This window comes from Populus trichocarpa, chromosome 16 (genome assembly GCF_000002775.5).
Source record: "Populus trichocarpa isolate Nisqually-1 chromosome 16, P.trichocarpa_v4.1, whole genome shotgun sequence".
NCBI lineage: Eukaryota > Viridiplantae > Streptophyta > Magnoliopsida > Malpighiales > Salicaceae > Populus > Populus trichocarpa.
This window is the reverse complement of record NC_037300.2, coordinates 292239-316654: the sequence shown is the minus strand read 5'-3', so window position 1 is coordinate 316654 and position 24416 is coordinate 292239. Positions and strand designations below refer to the sequence as shown.

General features: G+C 33.5%; 5 protein-coding genes and 1 non-coding gene across 10 annotated transcripts; 3 read left to right on the top strand and 3 right to left on the bottom strand.

The window, feature by feature from the left end:
- Nucleotides 1-2165: 2165 nt before the first annotated feature.
- On the bottom strand, nt 2166-8362 carry LOC7482639 (SNF1-related protein kinase regulatory subunit beta-2). 2 transcript variants are annotated; one of them, XM_024587621.2, is made up of 5 exons: nt 7707-8362; nt 6792-6970; nt 6530-6692; nt 5800-5834; nt 2374-2946 (listed from the first exon to the last, which is right to left on the bottom strand). In XM_024587621.2, the coding sequence occupies exons 1-5, from the start codon at nt 7914-7916 to the stop codon at nt 2808-2810; spliced, it is 726 nt and encodes a 241-aa protein (XP_024443389.2). In that variant the 5' UTR covers nt 7917-8362; the 3' UTR covers nt 2374-2807. The 2 variants fall into 2 exon arrangements, with proteins under 2 accessions (XP_002322502.4, XP_024443389.2); XM_002322466.4 differs by lacking the exon at nt 5800-5834 and having other exon boundaries at nt 2166-2946; nt 7707-8357.
- A 1091-nt stretch (nt 8363-9453) lies between these two features.
- Nucleotides 9454-11239, top strand: LOC7474079 (acyl carrier protein 3, mitochondrial). 4 transcript variants are annotated; one of them, XM_002323086.3, is made up of 4 exons: nt 9454-9673; nt 9929-9979; nt 10397-10605; nt 10859-11239. In XM_002323086.3, the coding sequence occupies exons 3-4, from the start codon at nt 10408-10410 to the stop codon at nt 11048-11050; spliced, it is 390 nt and encodes a 129-aa protein (XP_002323122.2). In that variant the 5' UTR covers nt 9454-9673; nt 9929-9979; nt 10397-10407; the 3' UTR covers nt 11051-11239. The 4 variants fall into 4 exon arrangements, with proteins under 4 accessions (XP_002323122.2, XP_006373588.2, XP_024443391.2 ...); XM_024587623.2 differs by having other exon boundaries at nt 9456-9677; XM_006373526.3 differs by lacking the exon at nt 9929-9979.
- LOC7482638 (uncharacterized) lies at nt 11098-13606 on the bottom strand. Its single transcript, XM_002322465.4, has 2 exons — nt 13268-13606; nt 11098-11757 (listed from the first exon to the last, which is right to left on the bottom strand). The coding sequence occupies exons 1-2, from the start codon at nt 13527-13529 to the stop codon at nt 11414-11416; spliced, it is 606 nt and encodes a 201-aa protein (XP_002322501.4). The 5' UTR covers nt 13530-13606; the 3' UTR covers nt 11098-11413.
- A 3209-nt stretch (nt 13607-16815) lies between these two features.
- LOC7474078 (nuclear transcription factor Y subunit B-3) lies at nt 16816-17803 on the top strand. The gene has a single exon (XM_002323085.4). It carries the CDS (start codon nt 17052-17054, stop codon nt 17643-17645), a length of 594 nt encoding a protein of 197 aa, XP_002323121.2. The 5' UTR covers nt 16816-17051; the 3' UTR covers nt 17646-17803.
- A 2211-nt stretch (nt 17804-20014) lies between these two features.
- On the top strand, nt 20015-20088 carry TRNAI-AAU (transfer RNA isoleucine (anticodon AAU)). The gene has a single exon. It is a non-coding gene; the product is annotated as a tRNA-Ile (tRNA).
- A 389-nt stretch (nt 20089-20477) lies between these two features.
- On the bottom strand, nt 20478-23960 carry LOC7482637 (nudix hydrolase 2). Its single transcript, XM_002322464.4, has 9 exons — nt 23701-23960; nt 23330-23589; nt 22781-22846; nt 22503-22640; nt 21959-22036; nt 21825-21875; nt 21663-21697; nt 21182-21290; nt 20478-20929 (listed from the first exon to the last, which is right to left on the bottom strand). Exons 1-9 carry the CDS (start codon nt 23783-23785, stop codon nt 20732-20734), a joined length of 1020 nt encoding a protein of 339 aa, XP_002322500.4. The 5' UTR covers nt 23786-23960; the 3' UTR covers nt 20478-20731.
- Between the last annotated feature and the right edge of the window lie 456 nt (nt 23961-24416).

Below are 24416 nucleotides of genomic sequence, written 5' to 3'. Positions count from 1 at the left end.
ACACACACTAATATTTTGAATGTTTTAGTTAATTTGTTTATTAGATAAAACTAGGTTTTGTTATTGAGATTCGTTGCGGGACGGATAAAAACCATATGACTGCATTAAAAAATTTAAATAACTTACATGTAATGAAATATTTGAAATAATGATTTAAAAATGGACTAATCTATCAGAATAAATTAATTGATCATCATAAATATTAAAAAATAAAAAATAAAAATTATTATGACTTGTTCAACAAAGCGGGCAAAGAACAAACTAGCTGATCTAATTAAAATAAAAACGCTTCCGTCATTTTAATCTTGCCAAGCCCTGGCTTAAATGTGAAAATAAAGAACTATCAAAAGATTAAATCAGGAAAAAAAAATTAAGAGAGTGAAATGAAAAGACGACGATAAATTGTATCGTCCCGGGTTAACACGCAAACATTACAACCCGAGTAATGGACATTACCATAATTAGTTAAGTCAATTGGATAATTTGTATTTTTGTTTCCTCCGCTTATTCTCTTCTCGGTTAGACCGTCTTTATTGACTACAAATTAAATTAAACTTATAGATAAATAAATAAATAAAAGAGTTATAAAAGAATTTAAGTTAAAACTTTTAAAATATATCTTGATATTAGTCAATTTAAATTAACAAAAAAAATTTAGAACAACAGTCAAAATATTGTGTCATAACTTGTCGAATCACCAATTTGTGCTAAGGACTCAACGAGGTTTAATGATTTATTTTATTAAATTTATGTTGGATCTAAATAAAGAATAAATAGAATTGCAAAAAAATATCCTCACAAAAAAGCTCAGGGGCACAGGCCTAACAACTTAGCGCATCTAGGCCTATATAAAAAAGCCCAAGTGTTTGGGCTTGGTGGCTTAGGCTTGCGTGTCTGGGCCTTATATTTTTTTTCATATTTAAAGGGGTCACCCCTTTTATTTAAAAAAATAAATCAGACGACAAGTCGCTTGCTAAAATAGACGATGTGTTGCATGTATGTCTAGAATCTAGTTACCACAATGATGGCTAGAAAATCAGGCAGAGATATTATTGCTCAAAAATACACTCCTCATAAACATCATCACAACACCTAAAAATCAATTTATCAACCTAAGAAACTCCAAAATCAACACCAAAACATGAAATCAAATCAGGTTAGATTTTTCTTCCTCGATTTTGATATACTTTTAGATAATATTAAGGTTTGAAACAACCATCATCCAACTTCTTTCATTAAATGGAACCCTTGAACACCAATATCAACTAATTCGATGATCAAAATATGTGAAAACAATTACTTTCTCTTTTTATGTTGGAACTCGACGAAAATTTCTCTCCTTAAAAAACAAGGAACTTAAAAATAATAAAAATGAAGTTGTGTACCAAAATTGAATTTAGAAAAACATAAAGGACTAGTCTAAGTTTATAAATTGGGGGATTAAAGTGTATTTTATATGCCAACTCTAAACTTTTTCTAAGTTGATTCTCTATCTTTCAATTTTGTCCCTCTGTGCTAATCTTGCAATTAAAGGACATAATAAAAAAAAAATTAAAGGACTAAAATAAAAAAATAAAAATAACACTGCTCCAGTTCACAATACAATATGAGTACAAGAACAGTATTTGTCACTGTTTAAACAAACCCTTCCGCTTTAGTTTGTTTTGCTATAACAAAACTCTAATTAAATCAGTAGATCATTTTTCGATCATTCATTGAGTGATAAACAAATGATAGAGATACATCATTTAAATTATGAAAGATCCAATATTATTTAAAACCTCCACCAAACCAATCTCATGGGCATATATAACATGTTTGATGAAGCTCTATCCTTGGATTTTGCTAGCAAACATAAGAAGATGAGGCATCCATTTATCTCAAATTATGAAATGGTTTGTCTTGGCATCAGGGGAATGTGTTGCTCTAGTAGTTTTACTTTGTGTTAGCCTTGAAAACCAAACACATGCATGCATTTCAAGAATACTTTCTCGTGTTTGCAATCGAACTATTGAAGCTTATAGAAATTTGTGTGAAAAGGACTGAGATCTATTGGGCATTCGATTTGCAGCCCATGCATAATGGCTAGACTTCAACACATGCATTTGTATGGGATCTATATGCAAATCTTGCCAGACTTCCAAGATATGAACATGTGGAAGAAATTCAAGACAAATCTCCCACGATTGGGCAATCAAGAGAGTCTCTTCTGCTAGATAAATAAATAAATAAATAAATACAACCGCACCAAGATTTTAAGTGTCTAGCCAGTTTCTTCTCGGAAAAAAGGAGAGGAGAACAAGGCCAGTTTAAGGAAGTTCCCAATCCACTTAAATCAATCGAAGACTGCGATAATGTGGTGAAAGCATTAGATGAACCTACGCAAGAGAGTTATCAGCTCTTCTTTTTCCCCATATGATTGCAGAGAACAACTACATAATGTGATAAAAACAAGCAGCTAAATTGACTAACAATGGTTATCAAGCATTTGTATTTTGTAAAATACAATCTTTTTAATGCTTGAAGTGACTCCTTCCTGAGCTTACTTGAGCCATTGGCATATCTTAACTACATTTTAAGGATGGTAAACTACAACTCCCACACAGATGCAGTAAATTATTACCTCTGCAAAGACTTGTAAAGCACCACAGTCACATACTTGGCTAAGAACCTGTGTGTTGAACCAAGTGCCACCACAGCAGGCCCACTCTTTCCCTTCTGCATGTAGAGATGATTAAGCACGACATGTTGAGGTCTTGACAAAGGAGGCGGTATCTCCATGCAGGATGATGGCACATTGAGCAGTGTCATTTGTAAGTGCGGAGGAACCATTGGTGGCTCCTTCGCAAAATCCTCGTTACTAAGTTGCAAGTTGCTGTAGCTTGACTCTGGAGAATGAGGGGGTTCAAAACCAGATATACTTTCAAGGTCTTCTGGAACAAAGTCCTGACCAAAACATCAAATCGACAATACCAAAAGCTATCAGAAAATACCCATAACCAAGTAGCTATCTATATTTTCCTGCATACTCTTAGTAATGGAACTATGTTCATATGACACTTTACAAGAATACCATGATAAGAGAGCTATGCTTTTTGAAGTTGATAAAATAAAATAGAAAAATTAATATGCGTGACTTAGAAGGAAGCAATGCAAGAAAGATGGCAAGCACAACAACACAAAATTATACTGAATAAGGATCAAACAGAAATCCTAATTTAAAATTGTATTACTAGATATTATCTCTTCAAGTAGTTTGCCTCTCTAAAAGGTTTGTGACTCCCTAAATAAACTTTAAAACTTATATAAATCGATAAGGAAACCCAAAAATAAAGGAAAATTAATAAAAGTCCTAAACAAACTAGAAAAACATCATAAATAAATCTAGAAAAATAATAAAAGAATTTTAAACTAAATAGAAAAAAAATATCTTAAACCAACTTGAAAAATATAGCAAATCTTGAACGGTAACTTCTAGGCATGAGTGAAAGACCTCAATTTCCGATTGCTATGAAATTTTAACTCTATATGAAACAAAACATCTAGAATCTCCTAGTAAATTTTTTGCTCGATTCAACGATCGATAAAAAATTATGCTTAATAACATAAAACTACACATTAGGAAAAAAAAATCTTATGCATCAGTCTCTCTAAGTTGAAAAGAACTCGTCCTCAAGTTCAAATTCTTCTTGCCTCGATCTCATGGATATCCAGTCAAGAATCTCCAACCCTTTTTCTTTCTTCTTCAAGTATATAATAATTTTAGACATCAACTTCAATCTCGTCATCTTAAAATTTGTAAAAGAAACAACAATTGACAAATTATTTCTCTTCCATTTGCTTCTAGAGTAATAAATTACAAACCTCAAACTTACTTCATGAACATGTGTTGTATCCATATAACCCTTGAATATATCTATCTTTATAATAACAATAAACTTGTAATAAAAAAGATCAACATAGTTTGAATCAATAATTTTCTTTTATTGAACACCTTTCATGTTTTCTTTGCACTCAACTTCTAACTTATCAACAAGGGCACTATCAATGACATCACTACCATTATAGTTATTATTTATGATATCATCATTAACATTATCATCATCAAAATAAACATCATAAATTGATGGAGAATATCAATTCATATTTATCTCACCATAAACGGGATCACCAAAACGTTCACAATATTCATCCCAATCAAGAAGATGTCTCATTCGCTCATGTTTCTGAAATGGGTTTTCAAAACTAGTCATGGACATGTGATCTCTCCTCTCACAATCCCCCGGACTCCTCAACTCCGTTAATTGACGGGTTAATTTTGCAATTTATCTTCGCATGTTTTCTATCAGCAGTTCCTCAACACCTTTTTTCAATTCTATAATGTCTTTGCATGTCTTATTATATCACCAGCTCCTGAACTTTTCTCTCTTGAGGAAGAAACTCCTCTTCCCCACTTAACCTGAACACATTTTGCTCTGTAATCTCTTCCAACCATGGTTATTTAATAGCACACATCAAACAAAATAACTTGAGATTATAGCACACAACAAACAATAACCTAGATCGTTGGGCTTTAATAACAACACAAACGGAAGTAACACAAGAAAAACAGCAAGCACAAGAACATAAAATTATATTGAATAGGGATCACACATAAACTCTTATTCAAATTTTTATTACTAGATATTTTCTCTTCAAGTAGTTTGTCTTTCTATGAGATTTACAACTCTTTAAATAAACTTAAAAGCTTACCTAAACTAACAAGAAAACAGGAAAATAAAGGAAAAGTAATAAAAGTCCTAAACAAACTAGGAAAAAATTTCTATTTAAATTTTTTTAAGAAAATAATAAAAGAGTTCTAAACAAAATAGAAAAAAAATCATAAAACAACTAGGAAAATATAGGAAATTTTGAATGGTAACTTATAGGCATTAATAGAAGACCTTTTCAATTTCCGATTGCTATGAAATTTTAACCCTATATAAAACAACGCCTCTAGAATCTACAAGTGAAATTTCAACCCAATTCAACAGTCAGATCGGAAATTATGCTTAATGACATATAACTACGCATTAGAGAAAAATCTCTTGCATAAATATGTGTGTGCATGCATACAAGCATGTGTGTTAAAATCAACGCTGAACATGCTTAACCAAATCATAATGTTAGCAGGACAAAAAGAAAGAAAAAACACTTTAGCTTTGACTTATGTAAAGACTTTAAAAACAATTTTTTTTGTAAACAGCTGTTCAAGCAATCACCACTGCACATGCTGGTTTCTTTCTTTTACTTAATCATGCATCTCCAAAGAAAGGAAGCCACGATTCAGAATATCCTAGTAAAATATTACAAACACAACATACACTGTTTTGAAGAACAGATCATTAAACCTACATGTAGGCATGAACAGCAATCACATATACCACCTTTTATGAGAATAAACTTATTCCTTTCTTCAGTGAAGGAGAACTGAAACTACGAGTATAATCTGTACTACTACAATTTTGGGAAGCTCCAAATGTTGTTTAAGTTTTAACTAAATACTATCCTTATTTTTCTGTCATTTATAAAGCTCTCAAAAATAGGCACAAATAAAACTGACTTTATGGAGGCAGCAACACAGGAAGATAACCCAAAATTAAGTTAAAGATGGTTTCACCTTATGCATTCATGATAACACCAAGAGAACTGAAAGTAGGCAAGTGTTGCAATGACACTATACCACCCACCCAATTATTAGAATAAACTGCTTCGTTTCTTCAGTGAAATTACCCAAAATTACGATAAAGATAGTTTCACCTTGTGCATTCACAATGACACCAAGAGAGCATATGCTGGAAGCACATAAAAAGCACGAGGTCAAAAAAGGGTGGCAATATTAAGTAAGGTATCTAATGTTTGAAACACAACCCGCAAACTATTGGAAACCTAATTATATTTTATTTGTTTTATTCTCGGTTTTGATCTTCATGCAGATTTACTAGCTTAAATGACTACAGGATTACATTTAAATCAATCTTATCCTAAAGAAATAGAATGAAAGCAAGTCTGCTTCATGTGAATATGTCAAGGGGAATCTTCATATAAACCTTTCACTTGAGTCTCAGAAATGGTTGCACGCTCAGAAATATGTTAGTTTGAGACCCATAAATTCATATACATACTTTACCTGCATGCTTTTATACTTCTATCCCAAGCAAACAAATAAACCAAAAAATGTAGCAGCTCTAAAGATGGGGATAAATATCTGAAGTCAAATTCTTTCTTCTTACATTTTAAGTGGTAGATACAACATTTTTGGACCTTTAATTGCAGATGGTATCACTGTCTTAGTGAAAAAGAAAATTTTGACTTTTTGAGACCAACTCTGCACTAATTATCAGATAAGAAAAGGAAAAAAGGAGCGAAGGTGTCCATACAGATACAATTGATTAATTAACAAGGAAAAATTTTACCAGCATCCCCTTAATTTATTGGAATTATTAAGAAATTATGCTGCAATACCAAAGGGACGGGATGAAAGGATTACCTGCAAATCCAAAGTATTGTAAGCATTGCCAGAATCATCTTTGGCCCAGGGCAAGTCAGGGGCATACCTCCATTGTCCATCAACAATAAACCTGTATTGATAAACACCTGATGGCAGAACTTTCATTATAGTGTAGTCTTTTCCTGATCTTTGCAAAGGCATTCTGATCAACAATGTAAATGGGATATATTAGACAGTCAGAAAGTGGATCCTGAAGTTGTTATAAAACAGATGGGGAAAATCTAAAGCATTGAATTTCAACCTTGTTTTCCAGTCATCCCATGATCCCTCAACAGCTACTTCCTTGCCACCATAAGTCCATGTAATCATTGTTGGAATTCCTTGCTCGTTACACATTTCTTCATACCCTAAAGAATTTTGCATCCATGAGTGACTTGGAACTTGAATCTCATCAGGTCTTTGCAACGGAACCACCGGGACCTGACAAAGAAAAACATGCAATGAAAAGATATCAAATAGGGTTGTAGATGGAAGCACACACCAGAATAGAAAAAAAGAAAAAAAAGCACATGACTCAGCTTAACGAAAATATTTTCTAGGGCATGAAGCAAAGCATGTTACATGAACATAGCACAAAATATTAAAATGACTTCCAAGCAATGAATATCACCAGGATCCAACAAAGTTCAGTTCATGACAACCCTTGATCTTGTCAGATTGAAACTAACAGTTCGCTCCCTATTTACATCAAAACAAAAGACATACTTTGTTCCGCATTGACAGCACAAGCTACTTGCCACCATATTAGAACCCACTAACATGTCCACTCCCAAGTAGAATCTCATAGGAAAGAACCCGATGGCTAATGCTATACACATCTTTTAACACATTCAAAGTAGGTAAAGCAATTCCCTTTCCGCTGATTCCCACACAAATACAGCCAAGTCAAGACTTTCTAAGCAAGTATCAAATTCTCCAGCATCTAAAAGAATCCCACAACAAAGATAATGTGATACCAATCCAGTATCATCTAAAAAATCTTCAAAAACTACCAAAACCGATCAAACTCTCAAAAAATTTGCATCCTTCGAAGCCAGAACCACATTCCAAAACACACCAATTCTACACAATTTAGTTGACTCCTTCATAAAACCTTCGAGAGAATAACAAACAACAGCAACCGAAAACAGAAACAGAAAGGCCGTAAAAAACAAACCTGAGGAGTGAACATAAGAGGTGAGTGAGTAGCTCTTGGGCTATGCGGAGGTGAGTGACCCATCATTTCAGGAGGAGGTGCAGGATATGTAACATGGGACTCATCTGATGCAACCATAACCTCACTGCTGTTATGGCTTTCTCCTTCACCACCACAACCACTTGATGGACTGATTGCTCCTTCTTCTTCTCTTCCATTCACATTCCCCATTTATTAATAACTTCAACTCACTTACAAATTAATGATCTTTATTAATGTTTCAGCTGTTGTTTATTTCAGATTGGATTGAATGAAAATTGAAACTTTATTAAAACCCACCAACTATATACATGAATTAAATTAAGAACAATCCAAAAAGAAGCAATTTTGGGATAGACCCAGATGCCAAAATTGAATAAAGTTTATAACTTTGTTATTTTTGTGTCAAGTAACTAAGGAGTATGCTTTTTTGGGGGGGGGGAAAGGAGAGGAAGGAAGGAAGGAAGGGAAATTTTGGAAAGGATAAAAGGAGAGTGATCTCCAGTAAATTGGGAAAATGGGTTGAAGTAAAAGGAGGGAGTGGTGGTGGTGGTGGTGGAAGGAAGAGGTGGAAATGGTGGTGGTGGTGGGGCAAATGGGTGATGTGAATGTATCGAATCTAATGTTGTTGTTTTTCTTGAGTGTGTATGCGATGATGGGCACGTCATTATTTGACAAAGTCTTTTTCCTTTAAATTATTGCTCTCTTTATTTTCTTTAAATAGAATTTACTATTTTTTTTTTTGAGAGAGATTTTTGGATGTTGATATAAGATTCTTTTTTTGGGGTAAATTATGAAGTAATTATGTTCCTATGTATAAAACTTATACTAGCTCGGTAAATTAATCCAAAATATAGTTAATATAGGATTTAAACCAGTTTAGATAGAAGAAAAAATAAAAAAAAAATGATATAATTCAATTCAGTTAAAAATCTGGATTAATTTAATATTATTTAATTTTTTTATTTTAAAAATTTAAAATAATATTATTTTAATCATTAAAAAAAATTAAGTTAATCATCTTCATCCTTAACTCAAATCTGGTCATGAATCAATGAATTTTAAAATTATAGTTATTCCATGTTGAGATTTATAGAGAGAAGGGAAGAGAATCAAGAGATGGGATTTTTTGAAAAACACCTAATTTAGTAGTTAAATTTCGAGTACTTAAACTAAATTATTTTCCATCTAATTTTAGATAAAGTGTTTTATCATAATAATTCTTCTTTTTTTTCCCTTCTTTTTATATTTAACTTTAGATGATGGCATGGATAATAAATCAACTCCCTACGTTAGTCCAGTCATAAAAAAGGTAAATGTAAATTAAATAAAATTTTAAAGATACATAATCAAATTGATACAGCTAAAAATGAAAGTAAAGTTGAAATTTTATTCAATTGTAAAATAAATAAAAAGGTAGATCAATAAAAAAAACTAGAAGTTTTATTTATCAAAGACAAAATATAATTTAATATGAGGGTAATGTAACCTAAAAGAATAAAGTATGGAAATATATGAATTTATCTTCAACCAAATAATATTCATTTGCTTCTTCTTTTTTTGGACAAAATAATATTTTTAAATTGAAATTAAATTATTTAACTCGCAACCCTAAGCCTAGACAACATCTATCCTTGTTCGAGGTTTAATAACAAATGGATTCAAGAGATGGGCTTAGTTTCGATCCATGAAAACGGAAATATTACCCATAAAACCATTGAAAAGCAGCAAAAACCAATATATTAGCACAACGACATCGTTTGCTTCACCCCCATTTAGCACTCTCCAATCTCCATCCACATCATACAAGGACCGCCCATGAGACCGAGCTTAAAATTGACAAGACTCTTCCTTTCATTCAACAGGGAGACTTCACTGCGGCAATAAATCAAACACCTGAACGACTATTCTTTTAACTCGAAAGTCAATACCCACAGACACAAAATCTCGTGAGTAAGCAGTTGATAGCTTTTTCTGTCAGAATTTGTTGCTTTGACGTTAGTGTTTTTAAACATTAGATTTGAAAAAAGAAAAGGGCCTGGAAAGCGTGTGAATTAATATATGTAGGAATCATGTTTGCATGAGATTGGTTCTTGTGTTACTTTCCACTGTGGTTTCCTTGTCAATTTTGAATGTGATATCATGCATTTAACTATGAATAATGTCTTTTTTCTGAAAGCTGTAAACTTTGAATGATTTGACAGATTTTGCTCTTGAGGGTCTTTTCCTGTTCAGTTTTTAGCCACAATGCCAAGGTAGACTTCCCTTTTGTAAAAATTGTGTGTTTTATAGATACTTGATTTCTTTAATCTGGCTAGTAGTGCAAGATGATGAATTATGAGAAGCAAGCAGTAAAATTTTTAAAACATTTCTGGGGTTTCTTTTGAATTGTGGATGCTTGTATTTGTTTGTACATTCAGGCCTTAGTGCTTTCTTTTCACTCTAGAAATGTTCCTGGTTTACATTTTATTGATTAAAATTAGCTCCTGCTAGCCAGGACGCTACCTGCAATTCTGGTTTGTTGATGTAATGCTTCCCTATTGGTTATACAAGTGTGTTCTTGAATTTTGATTATGGTTCAGCTGTCAATCATGCATATGTGCTGTCTTGGCACTGCTTTTACGTGATTTGATTTGCACATTCTGATTTGAGTGACTTATGTTGATTTCCAGCTTGTCTAAAAATGCAAAGCGTAAGAAACTCCATCTTGAGCCACATGGGGCTGAGGGGTTCTGCAGAACAATTGCTGTTTGCTCAGAGGGGAAATGTGTTCAAGCAACTTCGTTGGCAGATGTGTACATCAGCAGGAAACAGCCCTGATCAAATCATGGATCGAGTCATTGAACTGGTTAAGAAGTTTGATAAAATCGATGCCAATAAGGTAACTAATTGACGGCTCCCTTGTAATTTTCTTTGTTTTTTCCTGTTTCCTGTCCATTTTATGATTCTTTTCAAATGGACGTCTGACCTTTACTCTTCATTTGATTAAATTTACATGTACTATTAACCTGATTGTTAGGTGACACTTTATGTCAAAACAAAGAGGCTTTTTACTTAATTTCAACAAACAATCACTTTGTCCGTTGCTCATAGGTCAAAAGAGTAATGTTGATTTCATTTGACCTCTGAAACAGGTTACTGCAGCAGCTGATTTCCAAAAAGATTTGTCCCTGGATAGTTTAGACAGGGTTGAGCTCGTCATGGCTTTTGAGGAAGAATTTTCCTTTGAAATCCCGGAGGAGAAAGCAGATAAACTTACCTGTTGCGCTGATGTTGCGAAATATATAGTTTCTGGAGGTGAACAGAAAATTGTAAATCCTGAGTAGTAGTCAATTTTAGGATTTCCCAAAGGTGAAAGGGTGCTCTTGGACAATTGTCTTGTCTGTTTTTCATGCTTGTTCATTTTTGTGAATCAATAACTACATATAATGTTTTCCAAACCGTTTATATCATACTTTTTCATCGCAGCCAGGGAAAATTCCTATTATACAATCTTGTTTCTACAATTACAAACACTGCAAGCTTGCTATATTAAAAGATATCATTATTTATCTACATGCTATATAGTTGCCACTCATGTATTTTACGACTGGTAGAAAGGAATTGAACCTTGTTACTCAATGCTGTGACTAAAGCGCCATCTAAGTGAGCCTTGTTCTTGTATTCCAGTCTTCTTATAAACCTGTTATCTAGTACGCAATCTGCTTATCGCTGCTTCCTCTCTGGGTGCATGCTTGTAAAGGTTTAGATGTTACTTGAAGAAATTTGATCTCCCCGGCACTGTAATTACGGATGCCATTCCCAACTGATGATAATTCCAGTGCCTTCTGTTTCCTGGCATGAGCTGGTCTGCATACCGAGTTCTGTGGCAATCTTAGAACCTTAACTGAACATGTTCTTTCCAGGTTCGGAATTCCATGGAGGTGGGAAGGTAGATCAATTAGGAAATCTCCATATTCGTCTGTCATGGCTTGTGAAGAAGTTGTTTTGCTCCACTTCACACCAGTATGGCATTCCACATATACCAAAGCACCTTCAAGAATTTCAACATAATTTTAAGAATTCATGTTCTACCTTTCAAATTTTGTGAGCATCAAAAATAAATCTCTTCTCAATCAGGATTGAATTATTTAGGTGAAATGATCTTGCACTTCATTCAAATGGAATTTTATTTATTTATTGCTAAATTGTCAAAATAAATTCTGAAATGCATTTTCAATCACAATTTATGGTGAGATGTTGCTGTTTATGTGGGCTTCTCCCCATCTCTCTTCAAGAGCATCTTCCTCGTCAATGTTTAATTAAAATGATTAGCACATCCTAATCACTTGGGCCTTGACTGTGGTGACAGCAAGTGGTGTGTGTTTTAATCCAGGGCTTCTATCTACTCTTATCCAAAGTAGTGTGTAAAATATGGGTGGTTTGGATCATAGTAGTCAAGGTCGGTGGATCTTAGCTTTGTTTCCAGGCATTCATTTATTAAACTTATCGGGTTAATAAATTATATTAAGCTCGAGTTAAAAGATAGATTAATTAAATTTTGGATTGATTCATGATGGTTGGATTTAATAACTATGGATGACATAAAATTATATATATAAAAATGTAAATGTGTGATTAATTAATTTGTATCAAAGGCAAATTAAATTCCAAACTGAAGGCTTCAAAGAAGAACAATTTTCTTACATGAAAAGGAAAGATTTGGAAGTGCCTAAGGAGGCACAACCTACCCTTTTAGCATTCAAATTTTTTCTATGGGCTAGCTAGAGATGAAATTATAAGCCAGAAATCATGTTAAATGTGTAGCTTCACCCTTGTTCTGATGAAGGCTTATAGGGAGTGAAAATAAATAGAAAAAAGAGCTGTATTTTGATAATAATATGTCTTCGTATATATATTGCTTCATTTTGCAGTTGCCTTGACATAGATAGCAGCCATGATGACTCTTCACCTATATATATAACCCATGATCACACACTCCCTAGTTGTAGCTTCATGCTTAATTAATTTTTCCTTTGATGACAAGTTTGGCTGAAAACTATGTTATTTCTACCCATGATAGGTTGAAAGCTAGCTAGTGACCTCTCAAACAATTAAAGATCATTATTCAAGAACTAAGTACGTACAAGATTAACAAGAAACCCTAATACAGTACCAAACCTTATGCAAAACTAGCTAAGAGTTAAGGCTAAGATCATAAGCCTAGAAAAAATACTACTTGTACACAAGTAATTACAAGGAAATTAGAAAGGTCCAAAAAATATTGCAGGGGGAGGGTTAATTAACAGCTCCAAAATTGTTGAGGGTGTAACTCGAAGAAGCATGGAAATTAATTTCCACGAGAGGAAAGCTGAAAAGAAATAGATAACATGGGCTAAAGAAGTGAAGAGTTATCACATCAATATGTTCATGGCCAGTTTCTATAATGATTTGTGTTCAAACTTGAAAAGAAACACTAAATGCATGTAATCAGGATATTAAACTAGATCAGTTATCACAATATCAATATGTAATTAATTAATGAGGAACATGAAAAAAACAACCTGATACTGGCCATGCATGGAGTAATTGAGTTCCACCATTCAAGCAAGCCTCACAAAGAATCGTGCCTGTGACTAGCACGGTTGATAGCTTTTCCTCCCCATAACCAGCCAATTGCACCAACTCTTCTCTATTTGAGAACTCTTGCAATGGATTCTCTGCTTTGGCCATTGATGCTTGAAAGGTGATGATGAAGATGATGAAGACGGTGGAAATGAAGTTGGTGATCATCGTAAGATTGTTGCAGCCGCTAAAGTAGCTCATCTTCTTTGTGTTTGTTGCGAGATTTTCTACTTGTTTTCATAAGATGTGGCATGGAGAAACAATTATAAAGGGAGGATCCTCTTTTGGTTTTATAAGGGGCTTTTGTGTTCATTCCCCCTTGGATTTTTTTCTTATTACAATTTTGCCCTTCAGGAGTTGACTTGGATGGTCAACCAATTTCTCTACTCAATAATATGCATGAATCAAATTCCTTTATATATGGCACATATAATTGAGAATAACATTGAGATATATATACAATAATGATGATGAGACAAGGCATTTTTTTAAATCATTAGATGAATTATCCTAAACTTAGTTTTTATATATCAAAATTAATTAAAAACCTGTTTATTTGCGATTTTTTATATGTTTCAAGTTGTGATTCAAATCAGCAATAATTTACAACGCATAAAAAATATAGATAAAAGCATTCTAAAACTCGTATTATATATATATATGTCAATTCCTAATATATATAAGTATAATAATTATTTGTTTTTTTTGTTTTTAAATTAATTAAAATAATTGAGAGATTATTAGTTATGATAATGATTATATTTTATAATTCACTTGACGACTGACAAATTATCCAGTGAATAATTTTCACACTAGATATATAGATTTCATTCCTTTATATATATATATATATATATATATATATATATATATATATATATATATATATATATATATTTCATGCCTTGGTTGCTTAACTAATTGAATTGAAGAAGTTGAACGTTGACACTTGACCGTCAAAGAGAAGGAGAAGAAAACAAGCTTGAAGAAGAAATGAAATGGAAGGGCAAGTGGGTCATACGTACCAGCAAGCATGCATGGCTTCACTAATTGTACAATGGCAGAAGTTGGAAGTTGGAAGTTGGAAGGGACGTTGAATGGAGGTTGGTTGCCTACTCTAGTCATCTACGTATTCTCTTTTATAGCTAGGTTAAAGCTTAATTAATTATCTTTTATAGCTAGGTTAAAGACTAATTAATTAATTAATCAATCACGTTAAGGGAAAAACCCGTTTACCAAATCTTTAAGCATATGTAGAGCCATACACACGTCTCATAAAGTGGGCAGAAGAACACAAGTAACTCTCTCTCTCTCTCTCTCTCTCTCTCTCTCTCTCTCTCTCTCTCTACATTTTCAAGCCTGCCCTATCTATTCCCATCTACGATATCCAATCTCCCTTGTTTGAAATTATTGAAACAATGTTTTTTCCATTGCATCCCCTTAATTTGTTTAGGTTCGGCACGTAATCTCTATCAATCTATATATCACTAAACTAATTAAGCATAAGTTGAGTGCATTAACGTTAAACTCCGTCCAACTTGTTGGATTAACCTGAAATATGACTAACCAGCCATCGATTCAAGTCAGGTCTAAAAAAAATCATTATAGAATTGACCTCATTTGACCTTGATTAACCTGACAAGTTAGCCCGTGATCACATATATTTATCCTGTTTTGACCGATTAATTTAAAAAAATGAATATTGATCTAGTTCAACCCATAACACCCCACTTAGCTTGCTGATATTGTCTCACATCTATTTATTTTTTAAGGAGTACATGAGTGATATTCGCCAAAAAAAAAAAACTGATGGCGGTAGCTATTCTTGAGGCTAGAGCTTATTAGAGGAGTGCTTTTTATAACGGGAGTGACTCATTCGGAGAGTCAGAATACGAAATCACTTTTGACAACCAGTTTGCATGTCATTCTACCATGTTCCTTTAGAGAACTAGAGTTATTTATGTTTATCCAGTTATGCATACAATAGAGTTGTTTGTTATATTTCTTGCTGAGAGAGTGTAAGGGTGCAAAACTGTTATTAAATGGTTACAACATTGTCGAGAATTTTCACCTAATAAAAAATTTGATAAATAAAAAATGAACCAATGATGAAAAGATCATCAATTTCTCTCCTGTATCTTAGAGTTTTGCAAGTCATCGATTATGGAGAAATTTTTTACGATGCAAATCAAAGAACATTGACCATTTAATAACATAGTTTTAAAACCCGATTCGAGGGTCAATCTCAGGTAAGGCTCAGGTCATAAATAGAGTTGACCATTGACTCGGGTTGATATTTTGATAAAAATGATTATTATCATAGTTTTAAAACTCAACTCCAAGATCGACCTGGTGTTAGGCCTGGGTCACGAGTCAACTTTACCATTGATTGGGTCAATGTAAAGATTAAAGTGGTTATTATCATAGTTTTAATACTTAACTTGAGAGTCAATCTGAAGCCATGCATGGATCACGAGTCAACTTTACCATTAACTAAGTCAATATAACAATAAAAGTGGTCATTATCATAGTTTTAAAACTCGATTCAGGGATCGATCCGAGGCCAAGCCCGGGTTACGGATCGAGTTGATCATTGACTCAGGTTAATGTAAAATTGTTATTATGATAGTTTTAAAACCTAACTTAGTGATCGACCATGGGCCAAGCTCGAGTCACAGGGTGGGTTAACCATTGACCCGGGTCAATATATATAAGATAAAAATAGTTATTATCATAGTTTTAAAATTCAACTAGAGGGTTGACCCGGGGCAAGGTCCAGGTCACAAGTCTGGATGATCAGCTCTGGTTGACCCGAGAAAATATAAAAATAAAGATGGTTATTATCATAGTTTTAAAATATGATTTAGGGGTCAATACAGGAGAAGACCAGATTGACAGTCACAAGTCGTGAGGGTCGACATAAAAATAAAAATAGTTATTATTATAATTTTAAAATTCAACTTGGAGGTAGACCCAGGATAGGGTCTGGATCATGGGTCAAAAGTCAGCCCAGATTGACCCCAGTCAATGTATAAATAAAAATGATTATTATCATAATTTTAAAATTATTTTTTTTTTATTATCAACATGAATTGATGGCATTATATTAAATATATGGCTGGCAGAAAGGGAGTAAAGCATCTATTATTTTTATGACCTAAAGTATGTATAGTAACATAAAATATGGTATTTTAATATAAATTGACGAGTAAATTTATCATAGTGTTAAATATTTTGGTTGAACCCCACCATTAATCCAAGAGGCACACAAGGCTGCTATTACAAGTGGACACCTCCATAAACAGTCAGTCAACCTTTACAAGCCTTCAATTTCCAGATCTAACGGCCAATCAAACATCCACCTGTAAGAAACTTATCAATAAATGTCGGTCCGAAACCATCCATCCCACACAATATAGCCTAACAAAGCAAATAATAATAATAATAATAATAATAATAATAATTTGTTTATAATATATAGTATGAAAATTAAAATTAAGCTCAAACTTACCCTTCCCTTTAGCCAAGCAAACTTTCCAAATTTCCTTATAACTCTCATCATCCTCTTCAAACCCTACCTAGCTAGCTAGCTTTTCTCTCTTCTATATATATTCTTCAAATTCTAACCCTAAGTTTTTAATTTTTTGTAATATTTATTTATATGATTCATAAAATAATTAAGCCAAACCCAAACCCAAGAGTCTTTTGGTAAGTTTAGGGTTCATGGCTGATTCAGACAATGAGTCTGGAGAGCAAAACAACAGCAATACAAACTACAGTACTGAGACTTCACCAAGAGAGCAAGACAGGCTCTTGCCTATAGCCAATGTCAGCAGGATCATGAAGAAAGCTTTACCAGCTAATGCAAAGATTTCAAAGGATGCTAAGGAGACTGTGCAAGAGTGTGTGTCCGAGTTCATTAGCTTCATCACTGGAGAGGCATCAGATAAGTGTCAAAGAGAGAAGAGGAAGACAATCAATGGTGATGATCTGTTGTGGGCCATGACAACTCTAGGGTTTGAAGATTATGTTGAGCCTCTGAAGATTTACTTGCAAAAATTTAGAGAGATGGAAGGAGAGAAGACTGCTGCCATGGGAATAGTGAGGCAAGGTGATCAAAGAGATGGTACGGCCGGAGATGGTGGTGTTGTGAATAGTGGAAATCCTGGGGGTGGGTTTGGTGGAGGTGGTGGGGGCAATATGTATGTTGGGATGCAGTCAAGTATGGCGATGATGGGACATCACCATTATCAGCACCGTCATCCAGGGAATATGTATGGTCCTGGTGGTGGAGCTTCTTCTGGTAGGCCAAGCTAGTAATTAGCTAGGGTTACAGTTGTTTTTACTACTTTTTTATATTTTTCTCTTCTAATTATCATGTCGATAGTAAGGGCAAAGATAATGCTTGATGATGCTTTCCATGGTGTTGTAATTTTCTTTAATAATTAGATATTAGTGGTTGGTTTGATGGTCCATTTTGTGGAACAAGGATGGTGAAATGGGTCTAGCAGGATATGTGGAAATATAAATAAAATGTTTTTTTTCTTTTTACTAAAAGAATATGTCTTCCACGTTTATAAATAATTTTACATGTAAATTACTTTTTTATATATGTGTGAAAAAAACTTGATACACAAATGATAATATATATATATATATATATATATATATAGAAGGGATAGAATATTTGTGTTTGATATTAAAAGAATAAAGAGAAAGATATAAAAATAAATCTATTTTTAAAATAATGATTAAATGAATTTATGTTTTTTTTTATAAAAAAAAAACAAGAAAGATAAAATGAAACATATCTCCTTTATCTTAATTAATTATCTATGTTTGTTATGTTCTAAAATAGTAATAATGAATAAAAAACAAACATGATTTCTTTTGGTATTTTTGTATAAGTAATAAAGGATATTGAAATTTGAAAGGAAAATGCTTTTTTATTATTATTATTCTTTGTTTTTCTACATATATAAAGGATAACATGAATTCTTTTTCTTTATCCACAATTTATCTAATTAATAGAAAGAGCCAAACCACCCATTCCTTTCTCATTTGTCTCCTTTCGAATTAATTTGGCTGCTTTATAGCAGAATTATTCAACTTTTTTTCTCCACATACTTATTTTTCTCCCCTTCCTTTTCAATAAAATTACAGAATATATTAGTTGGCTATGCTGAGGTTTTTATTTTTAGATTAATATGGGTGTTTGGGTTAACTTGTGTATACCTCAACTAATTTCACTGGTCCTAAAATTAACGATCATGTAAGCCTCCAGTGACCCTGAGAGGACTCGAACTCGTGACCATTGGGGAGCAAATTCAAGGCCTGACCAGTTGAGCTACCCCTCAGAGTTTGGCTATGCTAAGTTTTGCATCGGATCAAAGTTTTTTCGAACATGAAAAAAATATTATGGTCACATGAAACTATTTGATATAGTTATTAAATATAACCTAGTAGTTAATCTCAAAATCTCTCAACCCGATTTTTTATCAAGTCCGGGATTAAAATTAATTTGTATATGAGTTGCCTTGAAATGATTCAATCAATACCGTTAGTTCAAAAAAGCCTAGATGATAGGTAACATACATGGTTTAACTTTAAAAAAATCAAAATAATATCTTTTTTTATTTTAATTTTGAAATAATAATATATTGGATTGAAATGGGCTTCGAGACTTAATCTACCAAACTCATGACTCAAATCATGAACTCCACTGGTTTAACAACTTTGTTTTTTGTTTTTTCTTTGTAAATTATTTTTTATTTAATGATATAATAACAAAAATAAATACTTGTAAAACTGACCACCAATCAAATATTAGGGCATTTGTTTGAGAGTGCAATAATCTTATAAAAAACAAACTAAAAAAATATGAAGATTTTCAAAATCAACTAAACGATAAAAAAAATTGAAAAAAAAAAGCTAAAAATGATCCAATCAAAAGATAAAAAAAATTGGAAGATGAATTTTTTTAAAAAAAAGGCCTAACTCGTTGGGTCATTTATGAAACTTCTCAACTCGACTCCTTGTTTTTTAAAATCAACCCATGTAAGAGTTGTCCTGGCATGATTTAGCTAGTCGACTTGATATAGATCCAAATACAACTCAGAAGATCAGTAAAAAGCAAGGATTGGCTTTAAAAAAAAATCTCATGCTGATGTTTGTTTTTAATATTGAGACGGTGACATATGAGATCAACCACACGTGAATTTAAATTATGGCTTATTAAAAATTGAACACCAATAAAATACTGGGAAGTCTATTTAAGACGATAATAATCTTATAAAAAACAAATCAAAATAAATTATGTAAACTAATTTAAATTTAATAAAATATTAAAGAATGAAATTAAAAAAAAAACTAAAAATAAATCAATTGAAAAAAATAAAGGATAGAATTTAGAAAGAAAAAAAATAAGATATTGTTCATAAAAAAGTGAAGGAGCTAGGGTTTTTACCGTAGTTCTTTTAATAGAGTAAACAATATCCTTCTATCTGTTGTATATATATATATATATACAGACACTGTAATCATATTCATACGTACATAGGCAAGAGCTGACTTCATTGATACGAAACCAAGTGCACTTCGTGACTGTATTCTACAGCCAACAAAATAAATAATGCGTTCCCTCTATACTAAGAAATTTCGTATATGAAGTAAGACTTCCAGCATCTGGCCTATTAGCTCAGTTGGTTAGAGCGTCGTGCTAATAACGCGAAGGTCGCAGGTTCGAAACCTGCATGGGCCAATTTTAACATCCTCCTCCTCCCCCTTTTTCTTGGTGTCTAAGCTCGCATCTTCTCAAAGCCTCACCAACTCTCTGTATGCTTTCCTGCCAAACTCGAAGAAAGACTCGTAAGATATATATTTTATTCTTTAGCATGGCCTTCTTTACTCACAAAAAGATTTGGGACTTCGAGCACGGCCATGGCAAATGCAACCAGAGATTTTTGTTTTATAAAGTGGCCTCAAAATGAATGGCTTGTAGCTTTTGAAATCTACAACTCATAGTGACAGCAGTAGTTGCTTTTGATGCCTAATAGAGGATTGTCCATAACCAAGACCAGAAGATAAACGCCAAGCCAGCCCAGGCAATATGTAGCTCTCATTGTTCAAATTTCAGAAAGAGAGATGATGTGATGATGAACAAGGATTTTACTAATTGATAATGGCAGCCCGTAGAGCAGCAGTGTACAACTAATGGATCAAATATTGCACTAATACAATCACTAAATTACTTTTCTTTTCTAAAGAATGCATGACAATTACAACGTTATTGTTTGTTCTAAAAATAAATGAAATTACAGATATTGAATCTTCTCCTTAGTATAATTCTGAGGGTCATTCAGGCCATGCTGTTTCCTAGTATATTTCTGAGTTGTGAGAGACATTCAGACCTCACTGCCTTCCAGGTCTCGATCATTCAAGTACAGAAAGCTTTTCTGATCTGGAAGTTTTGATGCGATGGGCACCGGAGAAAACCCAAAATAGGTTTCATCTTCTTTTGCTTTGCATATGTCAACTAACTGCTTCGAAAGTTCATGCTTTTGGACGAATGGCTGCGCTACATAATCATCCCATGGCATCCACTGCAATTACAAGTATTAATGTGAGGGTTTCTAGCTAGAGCAGCTGGCATTCAGGTTGTTCAAACATTAAAATGCATAATATCTATTAGTATAGAATATATTCAGCTAAGTGGATCAGAATCTGCAGGGTTTTTTTTTTCCTTGATTGGGGTAGGAGTGGGGTTTCTGTGGAGCTTTTGGCCACCACAACCAGTCCTCTGCTCCCTTTGACAACACTTTTGTATTGGAAAAACTACTTTGACAAAAAGTCACCTGAGCATCCTCTATTTCTGACTCCTGCTTCTGGATGTCAAAGGAGAGGGGTCGTAACATGCATACAAAGAATAAATCTGACTTCCCAAAGAATGATTTGTGGCTTTGCCTGCAAGTTACATGAAGAGAAAAGAAGTAAATTTCAGAAAAAGACCAGTTCCAATTCCAAAAGACAAGCTTTCAAAGCGAAAAGCAAAAATATTGTTTATTCTCTGATCGAATGTTGCTTTCAGATGCATGTTCAGGCCAAAATACTCGTTAAAGGAGTTTGTTGTGCCACATGAAAACACGTTGTTTCCCTTTGCAAGTTAACCAACTATCACTGGTAATAAAACTAGCTAATACATGCTCACACAAGCCGCATCACAAAACCATGGAACCAAGGCATGGAGAAGCAAATATAAGGAGCACCTTAAATTGAAGGAATGCATTGATGTGGTTTGGATGCAGATGATAAATAATATTCTAGTAAATTGCTTACCAGAATGCTAGTACTTCCACAAATTCCGTATCAATCTGTCAAGACAAAAAGAAACATGGAATGTCGTTACATCATGTCAGGGAAAAATATGCTTCATTCATATTGGCGATAAATGTGCAATTCATTTCACTTGAGCATACAGGTTAGACAACAGTGACTTACTGCTGTCTCTTCTTTGACTTCTCTTATTGCACCTGCACATATGTCTTCTCCCTGGAGAGTAGAAAGTTCTTTAGTGGTGACCCCACACGACACTGTTATATCTGTGATGGAAAAAAATTAAATCATGAACCTACCTCGTCCACAGCTCCAGTAGGGAGCTTCCATATACCTGTCCCTCGAAATATGCCACATTTCTCTTGGACCACAAGCACCTGGGAACGAAAATTGCAATTATATTTTGAGAAAACAACATTCAGAGACCCCCACAGTATCAACTGTACTGTATTCTTTTCAAATGAGAGATCAAATAATCATTTCACACCTACTGTAGCATCGGAACTTAGATTGTAAGAACTGGACAAAGCAAAAGGTCTGAAAAGTAAAAGTATGAAGCAAATGCAGGAAATGAAATCTATCAAACTTAGTAGTGGTTCCCACTCCCTCAAGCACACTTCTGATGAAGGATCAAGATTTCTTATAATACAAGGACCCCTATGTTTCCAGCATAGCAGCAGCACCAGTAGCTGTAGCTATTAGTTAAGGTCAACCATATGTGGACTTTTAGGCTTTAGCAATAAGCAAATGAAACTTTGATCACATCCACACAAAGAGCACTTCCCATGCAAACCCCTTAACTTTATTGCAACAAGTTATCAAGAAAAATAGATATGGAATTACCTCTCTCTTTTTGTTCATGACAAATGCACCAATACTCACACGGTGAGAGGCATTCGCTGGAAGAGTATGAGAACCTTCAGGGATCCAGAAAGCAAGCATTAAGTATTTTGGCTCTGCATGGTGGAACCAGAACCCTTCCTGAACAGTAAATAAAAAATTGGAGGTTAATTGACAAGACAGGCTAGCGATACCAGTTTTTTTTTTTTTTCTAATCTTACTTGAGCAACTTTAGAGCATCGTGAGCTCATGACTGCAATTTATACAGGCAGAAAAGTTACCTTGACAGCAGCTTCTACAAGATTGACCAGTTGAATAGGTACTTTGATCCAAACACCCCTCTTACTCTGCAAAACATGTTCAAGTGCATTAAAGTTTAAACATTAAAACCAAAACAGCGTTAGACAGAAATGCATCTAATATACACGGAAAACAGACTTCAGTTGTCCATGCAGTGCACTCTTGAGGTTTCTAAGAGCATATGCCCTATAGCCCAAATTTCGAATTGGCCTGTCTCCAATTCTAAAGAAATCTTAAATTTCACGTACACCTGACGACTCTAGTCAGATGAATGCTAAATTGACACTAGTATGCCACCCCCCGCGCCCCCCCCCCAAAAAAAAAAAAAAAACCTTGGGGATTCATTTTACAATCCCAAAATATCCCAGATGCTTTCTGTACACTCAGTAATAAAAAGCCAGAACAGAGAAGAAACAACCCCCCAAAAACTCCAAATTCAGAATCAATAACAGCACACGGATGCTAAAACATTTATCAACAAGAACCCAACTTTAACAAAACGCAACAGAATTGATAAAACCAATGAATACCTGACTTCTCCATAAAGCAATTGAAGCTTTAAGCATTGAAGCAAACACCTTTAAATCCATAGCCTCGCTCAATTCCACAATGACACCTCCAAAGTCATCATTGACAGAGTCAAGCAACTTAACCTGTTGCACTTCATTCTCAAGCAACACTTGCTCCATTCCAGATTTTGAACACACCAAACCTGCCATTGAACTTGCACCAACAGCAATTCTAGCTCTAACCCAGATGCCAAAAACTAAAACGGAATGAACTTTACACACTACAACAAAAGAAAATACAAAACAAAGCAAAACCCGGTAATTAAAATTCAAAAAATCAAACATTTACACAAGCTTGGACAGCTAAACACAAGAATGATTAAGATTTTTACCCGCTGACGATTGTAGGGTATTTCTTCCGAGAGGAAAAATGACTGCTGAAGAGAGGAATGAATGAGGAGAGAAGCATCTGATCATATTTTTATAGTGGGAGGAACAAAAATCGAAGTGTTTAAACAAAATATGGGCCTTTTCCTTTACATTTACATGATTAATATCGTGGGTTTAGGGCCTTACGACTTTAATTTTGTTTCTTTGTTGGGTATTATATGGAAAACATTGAGTGTTTGAAGGAGATAGATTATGAATATTTCGTACTTTGAATATGACTCCAAACTTTATTTCAATATAAAAAAACTGCATTGCTTCCTACACCAAGTTGTTTACTTTTACTACATCATACTTCTATTTTTTTTAATAATGTTTTCTTGGACGAACTTATGTGTAAACTAATGTATGATTTCATTCGAGTTTCAGATGATTCATCTATACTTGTTCATAGAAATTACTTTGTAATCATCTCTAATTACAGGAAATAGTGTTATATATGAGTCTCAAAGTAATTATATTATATTGTTTAGAAACTAGAAATAGATAAAATAAGATATTCAAGTTGTGAGACTCACAACTTAAAATTTACATGAATTAGTAATTTTATGTGTATTTGACTATGTTAGAAAGATAGTTTAATTGAGAAAGTGATTGTAATGGTAAGATATTCTTTTACACAATTCTTAAAAAAAACAAAAACTATAAAGATATGAAATAC